At 45.2% G+C, this 20,691-nt stretch overlaps 1 protein-coding gene across 7 annotated transcripts in view; it reads right to left on the bottom strand.

The window, feature by feature from the left end:
* Window positions 1-20,691, bottom strand: part of STON2 (stonin 2) — a 125,118-nt gene that overhangs the window by 62,815 nt on the left and 41,612 nt on the right. For 6 of the 7 annotated variants that reach the window (XM_014534681.1, XM_005860135.2, XM_005860133.1 and 3 more), the window contains exon 4: window positions 16,792-16,989. The exons of the other annotated variant lie outside the window; for it this stretch is intronic. In XM_014534681.1, the coding sequence (XP_014390167.1) occupies window positions 16,792-16,989 (198 nt within the window). The remainder of the gene's footprint in view (window positions 1-16,791; window positions 16,990-20,691) is intronic. 7 annotated transcript variants of the gene reach the window in all.

The raw sequence follows: 20,691 nt of genomic DNA, 5'->3' as shown, positions 1-20,691 counted from the left end.
GGGGGGGGGGGGGAGGTGTCCCCTCAGCCCAGCCTGCACCCTCTCCAATCTAGGACCCCTTGGGGGATGTCCAACTGTCAGTTTAGGCCCGATCCTAAACCGGCAGAGGGACATCCCTCTCACACTCCGGGACTGCTGGCTTCTAACTGCTCACCTGCCTGCCTGCCTGATTGCCCCTATTGGCCCCCCTGCCAGCCTGATCACCCCTAACTGGTCGTTTGGTCATCCCTCACTAACCCCCCCTGCTGGCCTGGTCGCCCCACGCAGCCTGCTGCTCAGTCGTTTGGTCATCCCTCACTAACCCCCCCTGCTGGCCTGGTCGCCCCACGCAGCCTGCTGCTCAGTCGTTTGGTCATCCCTCACTAACCCCCCCTGCTGGCCTGGTCGCCCCACGCAGCCTGCTGCTCAGTCGTTTGGTCATCCCTCACTAACCCCCCCTGCTGGCCTGGTCGCCCCACGCAGCCTGCTGCTCAGTCGTTTGGTCATCCCTCACTAACCCCCCCTGCTGGCCTGGTCGCCCCACGCAGCCTGCTGTTCAGTTGTTTGGTCATCCCTCACTAACCCCCCCTGCTGGCCTGGTCGCCCCACGCAGCCTGCTGCTCAGTCGTTTGGTCATCCCTCACTAACCCCCCTGCTGGCTTTGTTGCTCCACTCTGCCTGTTCGGTCGTCCATTCGATTGCAATGGCCCCTGGCTCTTTATATAGAGAGATTTTTTTAATTGATTTCAGAGAGGAAAGGAGAGGGAGAGAGAGAAACATCAATGATGAGAGAGAATTATTGATTGGCTGCCTCCTGCATGCCCCCCACTAGGTATCGAGTCCACAACCCAGGCATGTGCCCTTGACTGGAATCGAACCCAAGACCCTTCACTCCGCAGGCTGATGCTCTATCCACCAAGCCAAACCAACTAGGGCTGAAGCTTAAGTGGAGTCACATGAACCTTGAGAAATTTTCTCCTTACTATTGCCTTTTGTTTTTCAGCCAAATATTTACTATATACTATGGCAGCCAATGTGTTTGAGATGATCTAATATGAACCAGACATTGACATGGCTTTTACCCTCAAGGCACAGCCACAGATACATAGTGCAATCTGGTGGTGACTATTCACTGGTTCAGCAGATAATTATTGAGCACCTACTATACTATGTTCCAGGCAGTTGGTGATACACTAGTGACGCTCAGAAAGTCCTGTGCACATGGAGTTCGGGTGGCCAATCAATGAACAAACACTCAGGAACAGACTGCTGTTATCAAGTGGGGTTAAGTGAAATGGAGAAAAATAAAGCAGGGTAGAGAGACAGAGAGTCAATTGGACACAGGCGGCCCTTTGTTAGATGGGGTAATCTGGGAAGGCCTCTGTGAGGAGGTGACAGGTGGGCAGTGAGGGAATGCCTTCCAGTCAGAAGGAATAGCAAGAGCCCTGAGGCAAAGAACAGCAAGTGGCCATCGGAACATGCACCTCCATTTCCCACCTGCCATCGGAATGGAATGGAGGAGACTCTTAGGGTGCAGAGTAGCTTAGGTCCCTGAACTCTGGAGCTCAGCACCCTGTCACCACCCTGCACTCACAGTGGGTGAATGAGGAATGAACTTGAACTGTGTTGAGCCACTGAAATTGCAGAGCTGTTACAGCAGTAAGTCTCCTGGGTAAGGATATTATATAAATTGTTTACATATAATTAATAGATATTAATATGTAATATAAAGTACATTATATGATATTAATCATTAATGTGTGTTATATAATACACATTAATATATGAATTGGTATATTAATATTCCTAGTACCAATATTAATTCTGGTAGCAGAACGAAGGGCAAATCACTGGAACTTAATAAGCCTTCGTTTCCTCCTTTTTGAGAAGGGAGGACATTGTTCTGCTTATGTTATAATGAAGAATGAATAAAATTATGCATTTGAAAGCTTGCTGAAAACAAGTGTGTTTTTCACCTGAAATACAATGATCAAAATTGCTGTTATACATATCTGCATCAATTTCCTTAGGCCAAGTTCACGGCTTTACTTTCAGTGAGGATCAGGTGGTTTTTCTTTGTTCCCAATCAGAAAGAACTTACCCTTAGTCCCAGCATCTGCCTCCGAGTTGATATGATTGGAACAGATAGGACCTGAAAAGCATTTGTTGGGACAGTTCTTTTTGGCACAAGATGGGAGATGGATGGGTGGTGGATACATTAAAATGTAAATTCAAAGATAATGGATACATATAAGTTCTTTGTGTTAAAGACTTCTTTTTATGTTTTCTCGCTTTATGTTTATTTTCCCAAGATGTGGTCCTGAATTCTATTTCCGGAGGGTCAAGGGGAGTGAAGCCAGACAGATGTGTTGATGACCCCAACCATCACCACTGGGAAACGGGCCTCACTGTGCACTGAATGCTGGCAATGCAGCAGCAATGAGAGCAGCCGGGCGTGTGAAGAGGCGCAGATGCACCCACTCACGCAACTCCAGGCAGCTCCTGGGATTTCTTCTACCCTCTTCTGGGCAGCGCTACCATGCATTCAATAACAAACATCCCAGCGATCCCATGTTTAAAGTGGGTGAAGTCAGACACTTTCAATGAATGTCACCTCTTCCTTTCAGAATGGGTGACACCAATCTAAATAAATTATGCCACAGGACCAGATAACCCCAGCATCTCAATGGCTGACAATGACAAGATTTCTTTCTCCCATTACATCCCTGGAGAATTAGCTCTGGCTCTGTTCTACATCACTCCAGGGCCCAGGCTGAAAGAGGAACCCCCATCCAGGACAACAATCTCCAGCCTGCATGGGCATTGCCCTAAGACTCCAGATGTAGGCTCACACAATGTATGTCTAAGTATTTAAAAGTGTAGACCAAGCTAAAAACTGTGAAATAAAGTATGTCCTCTCCTCCTTGGCCAATATATGTTCATAACAACTCAGAAGGTTAACATGGTATTGCAAATTCTTAGACTCTGTGGAGCTCCAGGCAGAAACATCCCCATGCAGGGAGAAGTGGCCCCTGGCCTGAGGCCGGCTCCCTTTCCGCTCCCTCACCCACCCCGCTCCATCCTGCACTGTGAAGGCTGCACTGTCCACCGTCCAAGCTCAATTCCCAGCCCTGCAGGCCTTGGGGCACCCCGAGCAGTGTGGGCTGCACTCAGATGCATACATCCAGGAGGGCCTGGAAGCAGGCTACGCCGTCTGTGCAGACGACTCTGGAGTCTGGGTACGTGGACTGGGATCCAGGAGTGAGGAGTGGGGCGCATGAAGCCAGAGGAGCACCTGGACAGGGTCCAAGCAAGGGTCTGAGGGCAGCAGGTGGGCAGTATGGGTGACCTAGACAAAGGGGAAAGGGCATGTGGTGGAAACACATGGAAACTGATGCTGGGAAGTGTCACTTCCACCTGCATGTCACTGGCCCGAAAGTGAGTCACATGGCCAAGCCTGATGTCCACGGGGCAGGAATATCATCCTGTTGTCTGGGGGCCTACAGCATAGGGAGGGACAGTGAATATTTTGACCAGTGATATTATTTTCTTTCCTCAGACGCCAGTACTGAGGGTGGAAGGAAGGAGGGAAAAATCCAGGGGTGGAAAATACAGATTACGAGCCCACAACTGGTTGCTTTCTACATGCAGTAAAATGACACAGCACCTTGCAAATAGCAGGCGCTCAGTGGAAGGTGGGGGACCCAGATTGAAATATGACAGTGTGGAAAATGCCCCCACAATCCCAGCATCCTCTGCGGGAAGAGGACAATTACTTGGCAAAGGGGAAACAGTAAATCTCCCGGGATACATTCTGGCTCAAACTAATAATGTGTTGCTTGAGGCGACCAATTTGTACAAACAACCCAATCGTGAAGAGGAGGAGGGGGAGGCCAATTTGTGAAAGTGAACCTGGCAGTTGCTGCCTCCCCCTCCCCTGGTCCCCCTCCCCACTCTCCTCGAGGAAAAATTGTCCTCCTGATTCCAATTCTGCAGAAAAATACCTTAGACACAAGTGGTTTCACAAAGCACATCGAGTGAGCCCACCCTTCAGTCAATGAAAATTAAAAGAATGAAAGACATTGCCTTTCTGGAAAGGTGGTTTATAAAAACTGGCCAACGACATAAAATAGAACTTCTTCTGGGTTTGATTTAGCTCTTTTTTCACAACTTTAAACATTTTTCTTCCCATAGACTAAATCGTAGCTCTAAAATATGAAAACTACATTATATTGCTCTCATCCTAATGGCTACTCCTTATTATTTTCCAGGACTTCGTGTACCTGGTCTCATAGAACCCTGGAAACCAACGTGCAAGCTCAGGGTGATCCTTATTATTTCCGTTCTACAGTTGAGGAAACTAAAGGTCGTTGAGGTTAAAAAATTTGCCGAATATCACAGAGCAGGGAGTAGCAGAGCTGGTGTCTGACCTTGGTCTGTCCAACTCAGATTACTAGAGCTTTCCATTATACCACACCACTTCCTGCAGAGAATGGGCACCTAGCATTGTGCGGTGCAAGGTTAAACACAGCGCGTGGCTCTTTCACGGAGAAAAGCCTAGCCCGCTCCACCCACAGCAAAATAGCCAGCAGCCACCCCTCAAATAGGCCAGCCCGCAAACAAACACATCTAGAATGAAAGGATATTTTAAAACAGCTCCAGTAACATATGTAACATATTTCATTCTAAATAGAAATATTTTCATTCTTATTTTTTCTGAGTTTCAGAGGGATCCCATGATTATTATAAATAATTCATATCCTATAGAAATAAATGTAATAAGGAATGAAAGTCCACGACCCCAAGATAATCAATATTCACTGTTTGGGATACAGTCTATCAAAAATTTTTTCTATATATTTAGGAACAGAAATGTATGTATTTATTATAAATAATTCATATCCTATAGAAATAAATGTAGTAAGGAATGAAGTCCACGACCCCAAGATAATCAATATTCGCTGTTTGGGATACAGTCTATCAAAATTTTTTTCTATATATTTAGGAACAGAAATGTATGTACGTGTATATGTACACACATACACATACATACTAATGTAACAAAACTATATGTAGGCCAATATAGCAAAACTATTATACATGCTATTCTGCAACCTACCTTTTTCAATTCACAGTATAATGGGAGCACTTGCCATGGCTGCATAGCATTCCATTTTAATTGGTATTTGGTTGGACGTTTTGGTTTTGTTTGCTTGCTTTTGCTAATATAAACAGTGCTGCATTGCACGCACAGGCATGTGTCTAATTATTTCCTGGGGATAAGGCAACAGTCTAAGCGTGTGACATTTAAACTGGCACCGATGGCCGGAATGACCTCTAGAAATGTCTTTCCACAGCCCTTGCATGCAAATTCCCAACTCTCCAACCAACACTGCACAGTCTAATTTCTTTAAACTCCATTGAGCTAATATGCCTAATTGTTTAATCTGCACAGCTGATTATGGGGATTGATCACCTTTTTACATCACTTCTTTGCATTTCTTCTCTTGTGACTTTTGAACTGTCATGTAAACCATTGAGTCCGACAGGATAAACCAGCCCCCTGGTGAGCCAGCAGGCCACTGTGCAGATAAGCAGGTGAACAGGCTGACGGAGGGGTTTATCAAGCATGAACGACTCCTTTCTCCTGACTCTAGCTGTGGGAAGTAGGCTGAACGTGGAGTGTCAGACCCAGATCCAGTCTCTACACCAGTGGCACGCTGATGATGCCTCCAGAAAAACGATACAGATGGTTTAGTGTCAGTGAGGCTATTCTGTGCAGGGAAGGAGGGGGGCTTTAAGTGGTGTTTGTCTAGTATTATGGGCTGAATTGTGTATCCTCAAAATTTACATGTCGTGTCTTCACTCCAAGTGCCTCCGTATGTGACTATATTTGGAAACAGGGTCTCTAGAGAGGTAGTGAAGTTAAAAGGAGGTCATTAGGATGTGCCCAACCCAGTATGACAGTCATCAGAGGAAGCGATGACGACACAGAGACACACAAAGGCAAGAAGACCAGGTGAAGAAACAGGAGAGAGGCCTCCAAAGAAACCAACTTTGCTCACATACCTTGATCTAGGACTTCCAGTCTCTAGGATTGTGAGGAAATAAATTTCTGTTGTTTAACCCAGTCTGTGGTTCTTTGTTAGGGCAGCGCTAGTAAACTAATACACACAGCACTCCACATGAGACTAAGGAAAAGTCAGGTGTCCATTTCACCGCAAAAGAGGTGGCGGAGTGCCCATTGTGCTACCATTGGAAAGGGCTGACATCTCGTTGATGTTTGCAACCTGCATAGAGCACTGATTTGTGTTTCCAGATGAACCCCGAGGTGGTAACGTGAACTTGTCCTTGAGACTCATGGCAGATGTGAATTCTACCAGGCAGCTGCCCTTTTACAGCTGTGTGACCTGTTTCCTCATCTGACCCAAGGGTATGCTGTGAACTCATTCTCTCCCTGGAAACAAACATGAAAAACTACTCTAACATTAAGGAGCTTTTTAAAGGTCTAAGTAGTTGCAAAAGGAAGGAAGAGATGCCCCTGAGATAAAGGAAGGTGGGTGAGAAGAGATGCCAGGAAGATGGACTGTGGATCACTGTAAGAGCCCCCAAAGGGAATTACAAAGACCCAGACCTTGCCCCACAGGCTTCGGGACCAGGAAAGGAAATGTCTGATCTCAAACACATGAGCTTCAGTCAAGAGACTTTCTAGGACCACATCTCATTGATGTGTCAAACTTACTATTAAGGGGGAAAAAAATGTTTTCTTGCCCTAGCTGGTTTGGCTCAGTGGATAGAGCGTCAACCTGCGGACTGAAGGGTCCCAGGTTCAATTCCAGTCAAGACCACATGCCTGGCTTGTGGGCTCAGTCCAACGTGCAGAAGGCAGCCAATCAAGGATTCCCTCTTATCATCGATGTTTCTATCTCCCCTCAAACTTACTATTAAGGGGGAAAAAAATGTTTTCTTGCCCTAGCTGGTTTGGCTCAGTGGATAGAGCGTCAACCTGCGGACTGAAGGGTCCCAGGTTCAATTCCAGTCAAGACCACATGCCTGGCTTGTGGGCTCAGTCCAACGTGCAGAAGGCAGCCAATCAAGGATTCCCTCTTATCATCGATGTTTCTATCTCCTTCTTCCTCTCCCTTCATCTCAACAACACAAAAACAAATATATATTTTTAAAAATGTTTTCTTGGCTCTGAGGGTTTCCATCTCCATTGGTTCCACTGCTTTTGACTTTCATAAGTGAACTAAATCCTCAAGAAAGAGGCTCTATTGTTTAATTGGGGGCGGGGGGTGGGGGGGCAGGATGGAAGGAGAAGATGAAAATGTTCAAAGAGAAGGAAATGAAAAATAACCATTTGTGCCTGGCCAATCTCTCAGGTTTTTAATGATTCACACACTGGGTGAGGGACAAGGAATTACAAGGCCTGGCTCTGCGGCTAAAAGTCTCTAGGCCTTGGCTTCCTCACCTGGAAAATGGAGAAATCCTACTAAATAATCTCTTAAATTTCTTCTAACTTTAAAGGTCTGTGACTCCAAACCAATCACTGTGATCCTAAACCAAGTAAGAAGACATCTATTTCCAGAGGTTTCAGGGCTAATGACAATAAATACTTGGGAGAGGACGCTGCGAGCCACTACGGTTGAGCATCTCTGTCAGCTGATATTTTGTTGAATCAGAGTTAACTTCTTTTACTGAGAAAAAAGCACAGCTCAGAATTCTTTCTGAAGCCTGAGTTTGCTGGGTCTTAAATGGTTTGCACGAGAGCTTCAGTGAGCAATTCCTAATCTCACTTAAAGCAGTGATGTTGGATAACTCACCTGGGAAGCTACTTAAAGTGGGAAACCCCATCCTTCACAGGGGAATTTGATGACCTACATTTAAAACATTCAGCAGAATAATTAAAAATTATGACCAAAGGAACTCTTTTCTATTTTTCTCAACTCTCTTTAAATCCTTGGGATGAAGGTATTTTGAGGCAAACTTTTTTTTTTTTTTTTCCTGAGGTGAGAGGCAAGGGCATAATACTGATGTAATGTGATCAAAAGAGGAAATATAACTAAAAATGTTCATTGGACAGCTCCTTGGGCCCAGGCATGGTGCTGGAGACCAGCCTGAAGGAACTCTTTTCTATTTTTCTCAACTCTCTTTAAATCCTTGGGATGAAGGTATTTTGAGGCAAACTTTTTTTTTTTTTTTTCCTGAGGTGAGAGGCAAGGGCATAATACTGATGTAATGTGATCAAAAGAGGAAATATAACTAAAAATGTTCATTGGACAGCTCCTTGGGCCCAGGCATGGTGCTAGAGACCAGACTGTATGGACAATGGAAACTGGAAAACCCCACTGTTGCCCCGGACGCCCTGAGTTTGATGGGGAGATGAATTCCATGCAAAGAACACGCCTCTCAGAGGTTGAACAGATGTTACAGGGACCACAACCTAGAGCTTTTTTTTTTTTTTAGTTTTATTCATTTCAAGGGCCGGATCCGGCCCCCGGGCTGTAGTTTGCCCACGGCTGCTGTAGGGACAATGCAAACTGGAAAACCCCACTGTTGCCCCGGAGGCCCTGAGTTTGATGGGGAGATGAATTCCATGCACAGAACACGCCTCTCAGAGGTTGAACAGATGGTACAGGGACCACAACCTAGAGCAGTGGTTCTCAACCTTGGCTGCACATTAGAATCACCTGGGAATCTTTTTAAAATCCTGATTTCTGGGCCTCATCCTCTGGAAATTCTGTTTCTTTGTTACTAATGTTGTGGCCCCACCCCGTAACAAAGAAACAGAATTTCCAGAGGATGAAGCCCAGAAATCAGGATTTTAAAAAGATTCCCAGGTGATTCTAATGTGCAGCCAAGGTTGAGAACCACTGACCTAGAGTAAAACTCAGGAGAGAACCTACTCGGGGATTGTAGCTGGGAGAAAGAATTTTTTGAATAAGTTAACTTATTTTTGTGTCTTAAGCAAAATATATTCAAAGTTAAAAATAATCATAAAATACAAAAGTGCCTTGCTCTGGCCAGCATGGGTCAGTGGTTAGAATGTCTGTGCACCAAAGGGTCTTGGGTTCGATTCCCAGTCAAAGGCACATACATGGGTTGTAGGTTTGATCCCCAGCCCTGGTCAGGGCATGTGCAGAAGGCAACCAATCGATGTGTCTCTCTCACATTGATGTTTCTCCCCCACCCCCACCCTTTCCACTCTGTCTAAAAATCAATGGAAAAATATCCTCAGGTGAGGATTAACCAAAAAAAAACAAAACAACAACACAAAAACAAATGTTAAGACCATCAAAAATCCCCTGTAACCCATCCTGCACATGCTAATTGCAGTTTACTTGGAAATGTGGGCCCCGGAGTCTGTCTAATACTCTTCCAGCTGCAGCAGGATTACAACAGGACTGCAGAGACACATGCTACACCTTGTAAAGAGGCACACAGCCCGGGCGATGCTCTCATATCATCACCCTTCACCAGTAATGAATGACAGGAGAAACCTTCTGAGAGTCTAAAAAGTTCTTCTTGCAAAAATTGGGTTCTCAAGTCCATGTCTTTCTACCCAGCATGAACACTTGTTTCTGAGGGAAAAAATGAGTCCAAAACCCCTGGGGATATCCTACTGCTCTGGCAGAATTCCACTGTGATCAATTAAATGAAAATAAATCAAGAACATCTGGTCTATATTTGTTTTCAAGACCCTGAGGGTTTAGATTCAAACAGAGTTTGGGAAAAATGTAGTCTTAGGTCTGCTGAATCTAGAATTTAAAAAAAAAAAAAAAGAAAAGAAAAGGCCCAGAGGTATAACAGAGCCTGAGACAAAGTAAGGCTAGCTTTGTACATCCAGGAAAGTTTGGCAAAATATCTCTTTCTGGTTTCCCAACACTTTAGCAATGGCCTGTACTTCCAAGTCAATTTGGCCAATTGATGTGTGTTTGGGTTTCTGTACCAGGTGACCAGATAGGCAGTATGAGTTAAAGAAAGACTAAATTTACATATATACATATATTTACATATATACACATGTAAATATATATATACACATATATGTATAAATTCTACATATACATACATACATATAATTTCAGGACTTTTCAAAGTCCTTAATAAGTTGATAGATGCTATGAATCTCCAACAAAGGGGACACAGTATGATCTAATGCACTGGCCCCCAGCATCCGGGCTTTTCTTGGGCTGCTCCATGGGACACACTTGGGAGGAATGCTGGACTCTTAACCCAATGAGACATAGATGTCTGCGATGCAGATGACTCACCACCTGCACCTTCACTGCGTTCATTCATGGATCCATTCACCAGACAATTATTACACACCTGCTATGTGCTTCACCCAGTCTTGTCATTCCTTGCTAATGCATATAAGCCTGAGCATTCTAATCCCACACTTAAATCTACACTTTTCTTATGCTTAAAAAAAAAAACCCAAATGGAAGCCCACCACTTAACAGGTGCTTGAGCTACTGCAAACATTTCTGTGCTCTCTCTTTCCTGGTTGCAATGACTTCAAAGGCAGAGGCTTATCTTTGTTCCCTCCATCCTCTTGCTGTTTACCCACCCGTATAAAACTAGCAGCATCACAGAGCTACTCGGCTGTCAGTATGACAGGGTGCGCCTGTCATCTAGAGAAAGGGGACCCTGGGAGATAGGGGGTGAAAGACAAAACGAGAATCATTAGGAATCTTGCGTATTCCCAGTCCTCCTGCCATTGGCTCTGGGGAGCTGAACCCCAGAGCAAATATCAGCACTGATCCCAGCTCTGCCCCACACCTGTGGTTTAGCCACGGAGAGGGGATTTGTTTGCCTGCCTCCTCCTAATTATCCCCTTGGTGAGAAATGAGAAAAAAAGTGGGGGCTGATCACAGAGTCTTTTCCTCCACAATTATGCTGGGATCCGGATGGCCCTGTGGGTCTGCCAACTGCCTGCAGAATTCCTGCCTCCATGACAGGGAGGAGGCTGTGGCTCCCTGCGCCCCATGAGGAGCAACAGCTCAGAGCAATGAGCCAAGATAAACAGGCTGGGCAGGGCCTCCGTAATCCCTCTCCACACAGGAGATGAATCACGGAGCACCTGCCTGGTGGCTTCCTCACACATTGCTACCAGGGAAAGCCCAGGACACCTGGGCTGAAGGAGCAACTCTTCACCCCCTACTTCCTTCCCCACGGCAAGGGAAGGGGGGTTGGGGGGAGAAAGGGACAGATAAATGACAAGTCTCCCTAAGGCAGTTCTCCCCAAAGGCCCCCAAGCTGTTAGCACAGAAACCAATCACACTGAAGTCCCTGCAGGCCTCTGCATTGACCTGTGGCTCGCTGCTGAGAGCTGCAAAGCCCTCCTGGGACCCCATCCCACCACGTGTGTGGGTGACAGACCTCTTTGGGACAAGAAAGGGGTAGGCAGTAACTATCCTCCTTCCCCATATCACAGGGAAATGAGGCCCAGAGCTATTCAGTTGGGGATTTTCTTTTAGTCCTACAGCACTTGGCACTGTATGAAGCACCTGCGCCCACGCATGTCGCCCTACCTGGACAGGGATGCTCAGCTCCGTTTCACAGATGAGGAATCAGCTCTGGAGACAGGATTGCCCGGAGGAGACAGACAGATGAGATCTGCTCCATAGCCTCAGGGGGGTGCAGCTTACCCTGACGGAGCCGTCCAGCCTCGAAGGACAGCTCTCCCAGAGCCACCGCCACAGACCTGGTGCTGGATTTCTCTGAAGCTCTCAATAGCTCAACTGACAGCATTTATAAATTCCCCACCGCTGGGCAGGTGAATAAATGCCAGAGGTTTTAAAGCACATGGTCATTCTCCTAAACCTTGTTTGTCCTTACCCGCCTTCTATCCTGGTATCCAGGATGGGTTAAAGGCTTTTCAAAGCCAGGGCTCAACCCTGGTCACACAGGTCAGCGTGTTCAGGAAGAGCCTCATGGGGTTCCCACAGCTGCGGCTGCATACAGACTGTCCACTCCGCCTGGGGGAGGGCTCTCCCGGTCACCCACCTCAGGGCTTCTCCCTTTCCCAGGGCCTTGGAGACAACACTGGCCACCTCTGGGCCTGGAGGAACAGGTGGAGGTGAGATACAAAGGATGATGTTCCATCATAAGCAGATGGGGGCGCTCCCTAGCACCTGGGTCCACCTGGACCCTTGCCTTACTAAAGAATTGGGTATTTCTTTCCACAATGCAGTGCCTAGAAACTTGTTTACATAATACAGTACTGTGGACACACAGCAGTTATCTGCAAACACTCATATCTGATAAGGAAACATTAGTTTATTCTTCAAGCTTTCCTGCTACTCATATACCAGTATTTAAAATCCCTTTGATCCTATTTAGGTTAAAAATAACCCTACGGCAACAACAACTCTCTCTCTATCTCTCTCTCTCTCTCTCTCTCTCTCTCTATATATATATATATACACACACACACACACACACACACATCCTCTATAATACCTATCTCTAAAGAAGGTCTGAAAGGTAACACAGCAAACTGATAACCATGATAATTCTGGGGGCACCACCAGATTTGGGAACCACTGGAAAAGGCTTTGGAACTTGGATTGAAAGCCAGGGTTGTCTGTTTCTTAGTCACATTCCCTTAGACCAGTTTCTTAAACTTCCGAAGACTCAGCATCAACTAGGAAATGGGGAGGATGATACCTGCCTTGCAGGATTGTTGTAAAGGCCAGAGATAGCACACACCTGGCACACAGTACACAGTGAGTCCTGGCTGTGATTATTCTACTGAGGAGAGGGTGGTTGCCCCAAGACCATACCTCCAGCCTCCCTGTAGCCACGGGAGAGAACTGAGAGCATCACTCATCACTCTTTAGTCCTGGTTTTGCATCTGTGGCTGTGGAGCGACCCCAGCCTACGGGCCATTTAGTTCCTGATGGGGGTTAGAGAGTGTTGCCGATTCTCTATTTGCTCGCCACCACCCGTGACCCCAAACCCACTGAAACTTGTCGTCACCTGCTCTGTGGCCTGGTGGCTGATCTCTGTGGGCTGCCTCACCAAGTCTCCTGGCCCTCTGGCTTCCAGCTGGATCTGCTGATGGGAAGCACCAGCACAAATCTGGGTATTTATCCCCTACTCTCCCCACCTCGCCAAGTTCCTGGTAGTGGCTCTGTCCCTTCTATAGCCAGAGGTATAACAGAGCCTGAGACAAAGTAAGGCTGGCTTTGTAAATCCAGGGAAGTTTGTCAAAATATTTTTTTCTGTTTTCCCAACACTTTAGCAACAGCCTGCATATCCAAGTCAACTTTGCTAGTCGATGTGTGTTTGGGTTTCTGGACCCTGTGGGGCAGCCCCTCTTCTATGATTCTAACTCTTGCTGCCTCTGTAAGCAGTCCTCTCATTACACTCTTTTCAGATAAACCCCTCCAAGGACTCCATCTGCTTCCTGCCAGGACCCTGACTGAAACAACAGGGCGGAGGCTTTCTCAGTGCCCATTGTAACACTGTTAGAAAAGATACTAAAAATAACGAGACCATTAAAGCTTGGGAGACAGAGTAATAATGTCCAGTTCAGGCTAGGGCTCTGATTTCATCACTGGAACCTCAGGTATTAAAGCAATTTTCACCCAAGTAGAGAGGCCACTGAAAAAAGAGCCTGAATAGAAACATGCTGACTTTTCCTGCAGCGAGGAGCCCGTTTTCCACCTCTCTCACCTAATGAGATCCCTGGGGCAGGCAAGGGAAGAAACTGCATCCTTGTGGATCACTCCAGAGTCTGTGTACCCTGAACCAATACATCATCTGCGTCCTCTGCGGGAAGGCTTGGCAAGGAGGTCGGGAGCACGGAGAAGCGAGGAGGAGAAGCACAGCCTCAGCTCCTGACAGTGCCCTGCCACCAGGAAATGCTCCCCACGGGGGAGATGGGGGCGTGGGGGCATATTTCAGCCACTGATCGAATCATCAGCCACTGACCTGATCATCAACCACGGGGATTAAGCAGAACTGAGGGAGTGTCTGTGAAAACAAAATGCTAGAAAGAACTGTAGCTTATGAAAAGAGAGAGAGAGTGTGTGTTAAACTAGAATTCTTTGCAATATTATCAAATACCAAACTAAATTCACTAACCCCCCCTGCTGGCCTGGTCATAGGCAGCCATCTTGTGAGGGTGTGACAGTCAATTTGCATATTACATCCATTATATAGGATATCTACACTAATAAAAAAGAAAGGTGCAAATTGACCGTACCTTTGTGATGCCCACCAGCCAATCAGGAGTGAGTATGCAAATTAACCCAACAAAGATGGCAGGTTAATTTGCATACACAGGTGCCAAGCGGCCGGGGGGGGAGCAGGATGCTTGCATCGTCATTATGGCGACGACGCAGGCATTCCACACTGCCCCAGCTGCTCCAGGCCTCTGGGGATCGTAGGAAGGCGGAAAGGTGGCTCCAGCCAGAGTGAAGGCGGAGCCGGCGGCCAGGGGAAGGAAGGCCCATTCTTGCACAAATCTTCGTGCATCGGGCCTCTAGTCTTATTGATTGATTTCAGCAAGGAAGGGATAGAGAGATAGAAACATTAATGAGAGAAAAATCATTGATCAGCTGCCTCCTGCACACTCCACACTGGGGATCAAGCCCACAACCCTGGCATGTGCCCTCATTGGGAATCGAACCGTGATCTCCTGGTTCAAAGGTCAACGCTCAACCACTGAGCCACACTAGCTGGGCATGTTTGAACCCTTTCTCTTTGTAGAACCCCCAATAGTACACAGCATGAGGGCAAATGTTACCCAAGTTTGAAAAATGATTCAGAGACAAATTCCTAAACAACATTTGAGAAAGAAAAACATTATTGGACATACTGGGTAATTTCATCCACAGAGAAACTACCAGTAACTCCACCCCTTTCAAAGGAAAACAATCTCTTGGGCCCAACAGCCAAAACACCAAGAACACACCACATGTTTCCAATGCCATCCTAACCCTAACATGTAGTATGGCGCTTGCTGATAGGCCATATTCCACCCACGGAGCCAGCCGGCATTCCATCCTACACCTACTGGAAATTTAATCAATGAGACCCCGGGATGCTGCATGCTGATGTACATAGTTCAACTCAGGCCCAACAGAGTAAACATAACTGCAAAATGATTTGTAGTCTAGACACAATGGCTGAGTCCTGATTCTCATTCCATTTCATATAACATTTACTTTTTCTCTGCTTAAATCTACCTCCCTTTTGCTGAAGAGGGAAGATGTGCGGGTGGTAGGATGCAAGATTCAATTTTGTGAATATTACCAATAGTTGTTATCCCAGGAGAAGCAAAATTGACAGAGAACAGTACTTGTACCAAACCATCAGGAAAATAACACATTAAGACATACTGTTGAGTCAGCCCTGAGACTGGGGAGGTCCCAGCATAGAAACTTACCTCCCTTTTGCTGAAGAGGGAAGATGTGCGGGTGGTAGGATGCAAGATTCAATTTTGTGAATATTACCAATAGTTGTTATCCCAGGAGAAGCAAAATTGACAGAGAACAGTACTTGTACCAAACCATCAGGAAAATAACACATTAAGACATACTGTTGAGTCAGCCCTGAGACCAGGGAGGTCCCAGCATAGGAACTATGATCCCTGCGAGCATCTCTCCATCTGGGAGAAAGCCACCCCCGAGTTGCTGCCCCGAACCAGATAATCCAGTTCCTGCTAGTATGTGTCTGTATCCCCCAAAGCCTCACCCTGGTGCTGGAGCTAAGAGGAAGCGGGACCTTGTTTCTTTGGTTTCAGTATCAGAGTAATGCCAAACTCATTGAATTGACTGGCTTATTTCACTTGGCATGATAATCTCCAGGTCCATTCATGCTGTCTCAAAAGATGGCTATCATCAACAAATCAACAAACAACAAGGGCTGGCGAGGATGTGGAGAAAAAGGAACCCTCATGCACTGCTGCTGGGAATGCAGACTGGTACGGCCACTGTGGAAGACAGTATGGAGTTTCCTCAAAAAATTAAAAATGAAACTCCCATTTGACCCAGTGATCCTGCTTCTAGGACTATATCCCAAGAAATCAGAAACACCAATCAGAAAGGATATACGCACCCCTATGTTCATAGCAGCACAATTTACCATAGCTAAGATTTGGAAACAGCCTAAGTGCCCAACAGCAGATGAGTGGATTAAAAAAACTGTGGTACATCTACACAATGAAATACTACGCTGCTGTAAAAAAGAACGAACTCTTACCACTCACAACAGCATGGATGGACCTGGAGAGCATTATGCTAAGCGAAATAAGCCAGTCGGAGAAAGATAAATATCACATGATCGCACTCATGTGGAATATAATGAACAACATAAACTGATGAACAAAAATAGATTCAGAGACAGAGAAGCATCAAACAGACCATTAAACCTCAGAGGGAAGGCTGGGGGTGGGGGTAAGAGATCAACCAAAGGACTTGTATGCATGTATATAAGCATAACCAATGGTCACAGACAGTAGGAGAGTGAGGGCATGTGCTGGAGAGTGGGAGCAACCCAGTAGAGGTCCTTGGGGGGAAAAGGAGACATATGTAATACTTCAAACAATAAAGAATAATAACAAAGAAGACACTGTCATGGTTTCCCAATATTTATCATCTTCTAACCAATCAGCCAATCTGTGTATGTTTTCTTTTCTTCTAATGTAATTTTGAATCACTCAGGAGTCTAGCTTTTTGACTGGATGGTTAAGCCTGACCTCATTCTGCAATCAAAGCTGGCTACAGAGATTTGAAGAGGGGCTACAGGTCACTGAGAGTGATTTGCAAAGCCCTGTGGCTTGGTGCTCCGCCTTACCTGTAGAGTCGGCCCTAGATGCCCTGCCACTCATCTGCTCCTCTGCATTGATGAGCTGCAGGTCTGTGTATGAGGGGCAGCAACTAGGACTACTGGTGTCTTCAGAGTGCGTGGTCCAGCTGCTCTCAGAGGTCAGAGGGCATCTCCCCAGCGAGTTGAAGGAAGGGCATGTCCAGCAAGGCAAGGTCAATGGTAGGCCTGGGGACAGACCACAAACCAAAAGCATACACTTTAAGTAACTGTTCTTTGTTTTCCTTCAGAGTTTGTCTTACTTCGATGTTGCTCAGACCCTATGAAATCTCAACAGCTGCACAAGGCAAGGAAGTATGTAGGAAGTACCATTCATGATACTGAGCAGGGAAAAGCAATTGAGACCCCACTGTGAGTCAGTGTCAAAATCGATACCACTGAGGTCTCATGACCCTCAAAACAAAACACAAAATTTTACTAAAGACTATGAGTGACTTTAGGGTCTACTTTTATTTCTAAACTTAGATTTCAGTTTCGTTCAAACCCAAACTACACGAGTCTTACAGTTTTACCCTTACCCTTACCTTTTGTCCATTTTTAGTGGCAGGCCAATGAGCTCAAGAAAACTCACCAACTTACACTGCAAAATTAGGTCTACTTCGGGTCAAGGGATAAGCGTGGATATGGAGTATATATGTATTTGCATATGAATGTGATAAGCCTCTGCACACCTTGGTTGGACTGTACCTGGCGATGCTGCACATCGTTACATGTGCAATTGGACATTTACTGGGGCTGCCGACATGCGATACAATGAAAAATGTCTCTAAGGGGAAAATGCACGGGGCTTGGCTTTATCTCCTTAGCCCTGAGCACCAAATTCAGCCTTTCAAAATCACTTCAGAAAGTCTCTTTTTTAGAAGTTACGTTTTCTAAGACCATATATGCATAACCCATGGACACAGGCAATAGTGTGGGGAAGGCCTGGGGCGGGGCAGGGATTGGGTGGAGGGGGACAGAAGGGGGGAAATGGGGGACATTTGCACTATTGACAACAAAAAATAATAAAGTAAAAGTCGAGTTTTTGAATGCTCCTAGTTTGTCTAGTTCATTGACTTCCACTAGGTTTCTCCATGGTGTTGCAAAAGACTCTTACAGCAAATTTACTGAGAAGTACTGAAAACAAGTGTTGACAAGAGTATGGATGAGAAAGGAAGATTAAAAAAGAAATAAGGGTTTACTAAGTACCCATGAAATGTCAGCCACCTTTACAAGTGGCTCATCCCCATCAAGCCTGAGAAATAGGCAGTGGTCTTATTTTATAGAGTAGAAAAGGGACTCGGAGGTGAAGTAGCTGACCCAGAAGACTGAGTCAGTTCTCCTGGCTGGATTAAAATTATAGAGTTGGGTTAAAAAATAGGAAGAGAAAATTGAGATTTTAAGAGAGGAGAAAGAATAAATAGTACTATTTGTGGTATAGTAGAAAAACAAAACTACAGAGAATGTTCATTCCGTATTCTCTTGGGCATTTATAAAACATGTAGTTCTTTTCTCTGTCATGGTTCAACACCACTGTGGACAGGAAAAAAGGGGCTCTATGGAAAGTAATCTCACAGGGTGAGATGATCATAAATTCCTAACTGGGCAGGTCACGGTGGATAGTCACACCCCAGGAATATAACTTTAGTGAAAAGCGTACTTTTGCCTTAAGAAAGCCCTATCCATTATTTCTGTGTATCTAGGTTAACACACCTTTTTTCCCCCAAGTTTTAAAACTTTTTATTAGCATATTTTAAAAAATGGGCATTCTAATAATTAAAAGCATTTGAGCAACAACAAAAAAGGCACTCTGATTAAACTGCATTTTTCAGCTTGCAGGACACCTTGGACCAGGTCGGTTTTTACTCCAGATTTCACTGTTGTCCCACCCAGCTTCTTCCTCCACCAACACACAAGTTCTTTTCCTTCCCCGCCAGCCAGACAGGCCGATGGGAGAGAGAGGCAGGTGCGGCCTTTGTTGTCAGCAGTTCTCTGGTGTGAAATGGGGCAGCACAATCCTTTAAACTGACCCAAGCTCTTTGCATCTTACAAAGTTAAACAGCTGAAAGAAGTAAAACAAGAAGGCAATGCTTGTGGCACATACAATACATAGTGGCAGTGTGTGCCTCATCACGATTCGCCTGCTTGCTTCTCCTGCTCAATCATTTAGTATTTTGAAGGTGGTGGATTTTTCTCTTGCGTTTGCATCTTCTTCAATTTCGACTTATCGACTTTCTCAATCTCAGGAATGGGACTTACATTCCTCGGGCTGGTAAAGTCCCATGCCCTTAACCCAGTCCTGAAAAAGGTGGAGCTGGGGCTTTAGTGGAGCTGAAATAGGACCAGTGTCCAGAGTTTCCATTCCATGGGGGGGTGGGGTTCGGTGTAGCATCAGGTTAGATTCAGTCCGTCCAGGTGTGGAGTCCACCTGGCTGTGGGCCTCGTGGGCGAGGGTAGGGCATGAGAGCCCCGCAAGCCAGGAGTCAGGCGGGAGCAGCAAGAGAGAGAGCCACGGGGACTCCTTTGTTCAGGGGCTTAAATATTAAATCTTCCCGCATTTGCAGTGGCAATATTTGGAGAAATGCTGGCTAAGAATTTCCCAGAATTTATTAAAAATTTTACTTGTCAGATTAGAAATCCCAAGGTATCACAAGCAGGGTAACCAAAACAATTCCACTAGTAGACATCAAAACTTTATAAGCCCTGGCCAGGTGGCTCAGCTGGTTGGAGCGTCATCCTGTGCACCGAAGGGTTTGATTCAATTCCACTAGTAGACATCAAAACTTTATAAGCCCTGCCAGGTGGCTCTGCTGGTTGGAGCGTCATCCTGTGCACCAAAGGGTTTGATTCGGGAGGCAACTGATTGATGTTTCTCTCTCACATTGATCTCTCTCTCTCTCTCTCTCTCTCTCTCTCTCTCGTCAATAAACATATCCTGGGATAAGGATTTTTTTTAAAAAGCTATATAAGAACAAAGACAAAGAGAAGATTTTAGGTTACTTTCAAAGAAATGATGATTAGGCTGATGATCGCTTTCCCAACAAGAGAAACAAATTCAGAGGCTGTCAATTAATCTTAGAGAAAGAAAAAAAAATGAGAAAGAAACATAAGATGACAGAAAGAAAACGTATCAGTATTTGATAATAAACATAAATGAAATAAATATTCCAACTAAAAGGAAGACCGTTAGGCTGACTAAACAAATGAAATCCAAATTGCTGTTTACAGAAGACACATCAGTAGGGGGTATTCAGGAGGCAGCCGATCGATGATTCTCTCTCATCAATGATGTTTCTATCTCTCTCTCTCCCTCTCCCTTCCTCTCTCTGAAATAAATAAAAACATATTTTTAAAAAAGAAAATCCAGATCAAGATGACGGTGCCCATTCCCTTTAATTCAATATCATATTTGTGGGCAGAGCCTGTGCAATAAGGCAGGAAGTGAGGAGGAGTAAAATAAGGAGCAACCCAAAACTTTCATTATATGCAGATATTTTTGTGCACATAAAATAACCAAAAGACCCTACTGATAAATTACCAAAGTAATAATTCTAACAAGGTACTAATATGTATATATAAATGAATTGTATTTCTGAAAAACAGCAAGAAATGTTTAGAAAATGAAACAAAATAGCATTTATGATAGCAACTAAAAATATGAAGGGTATAGTAATAAATCTAACAAAAGATGTGCAAGTCCTCAGGAGATAATTCTAAAGTTTATTAATAGACGATAGAGAAAACCTAAATGGAGAAATATACTATATTTAGGGATTGAAAAATTTAATGTTGTGAAGATGTTAATTCTTCTCAAATTGGTTTATAGATTTATTGCATCCTCAATCAAAATCCTAGCATGGGAGAAACCAAGATGGCGGCATAGGTTAACGC

The sequence above is a fragment of the Myotis brandtii genome, unplaced genomic scaffold (assembly GCF_000412655.1).
Source record: "Myotis brandtii unplaced genomic scaffold, ASM41265v1 scaffold132, whole genome shotgun sequence".
NCBI classification, from domain to species: Eukaryota; Metazoa; Chordata; class Mammalia; order Chiroptera; family Vespertilionidae; genus Myotis; species Myotis brandtii.
This window is presented reverse-complemented; position numbering and strand designations above follow the sequence as displayed.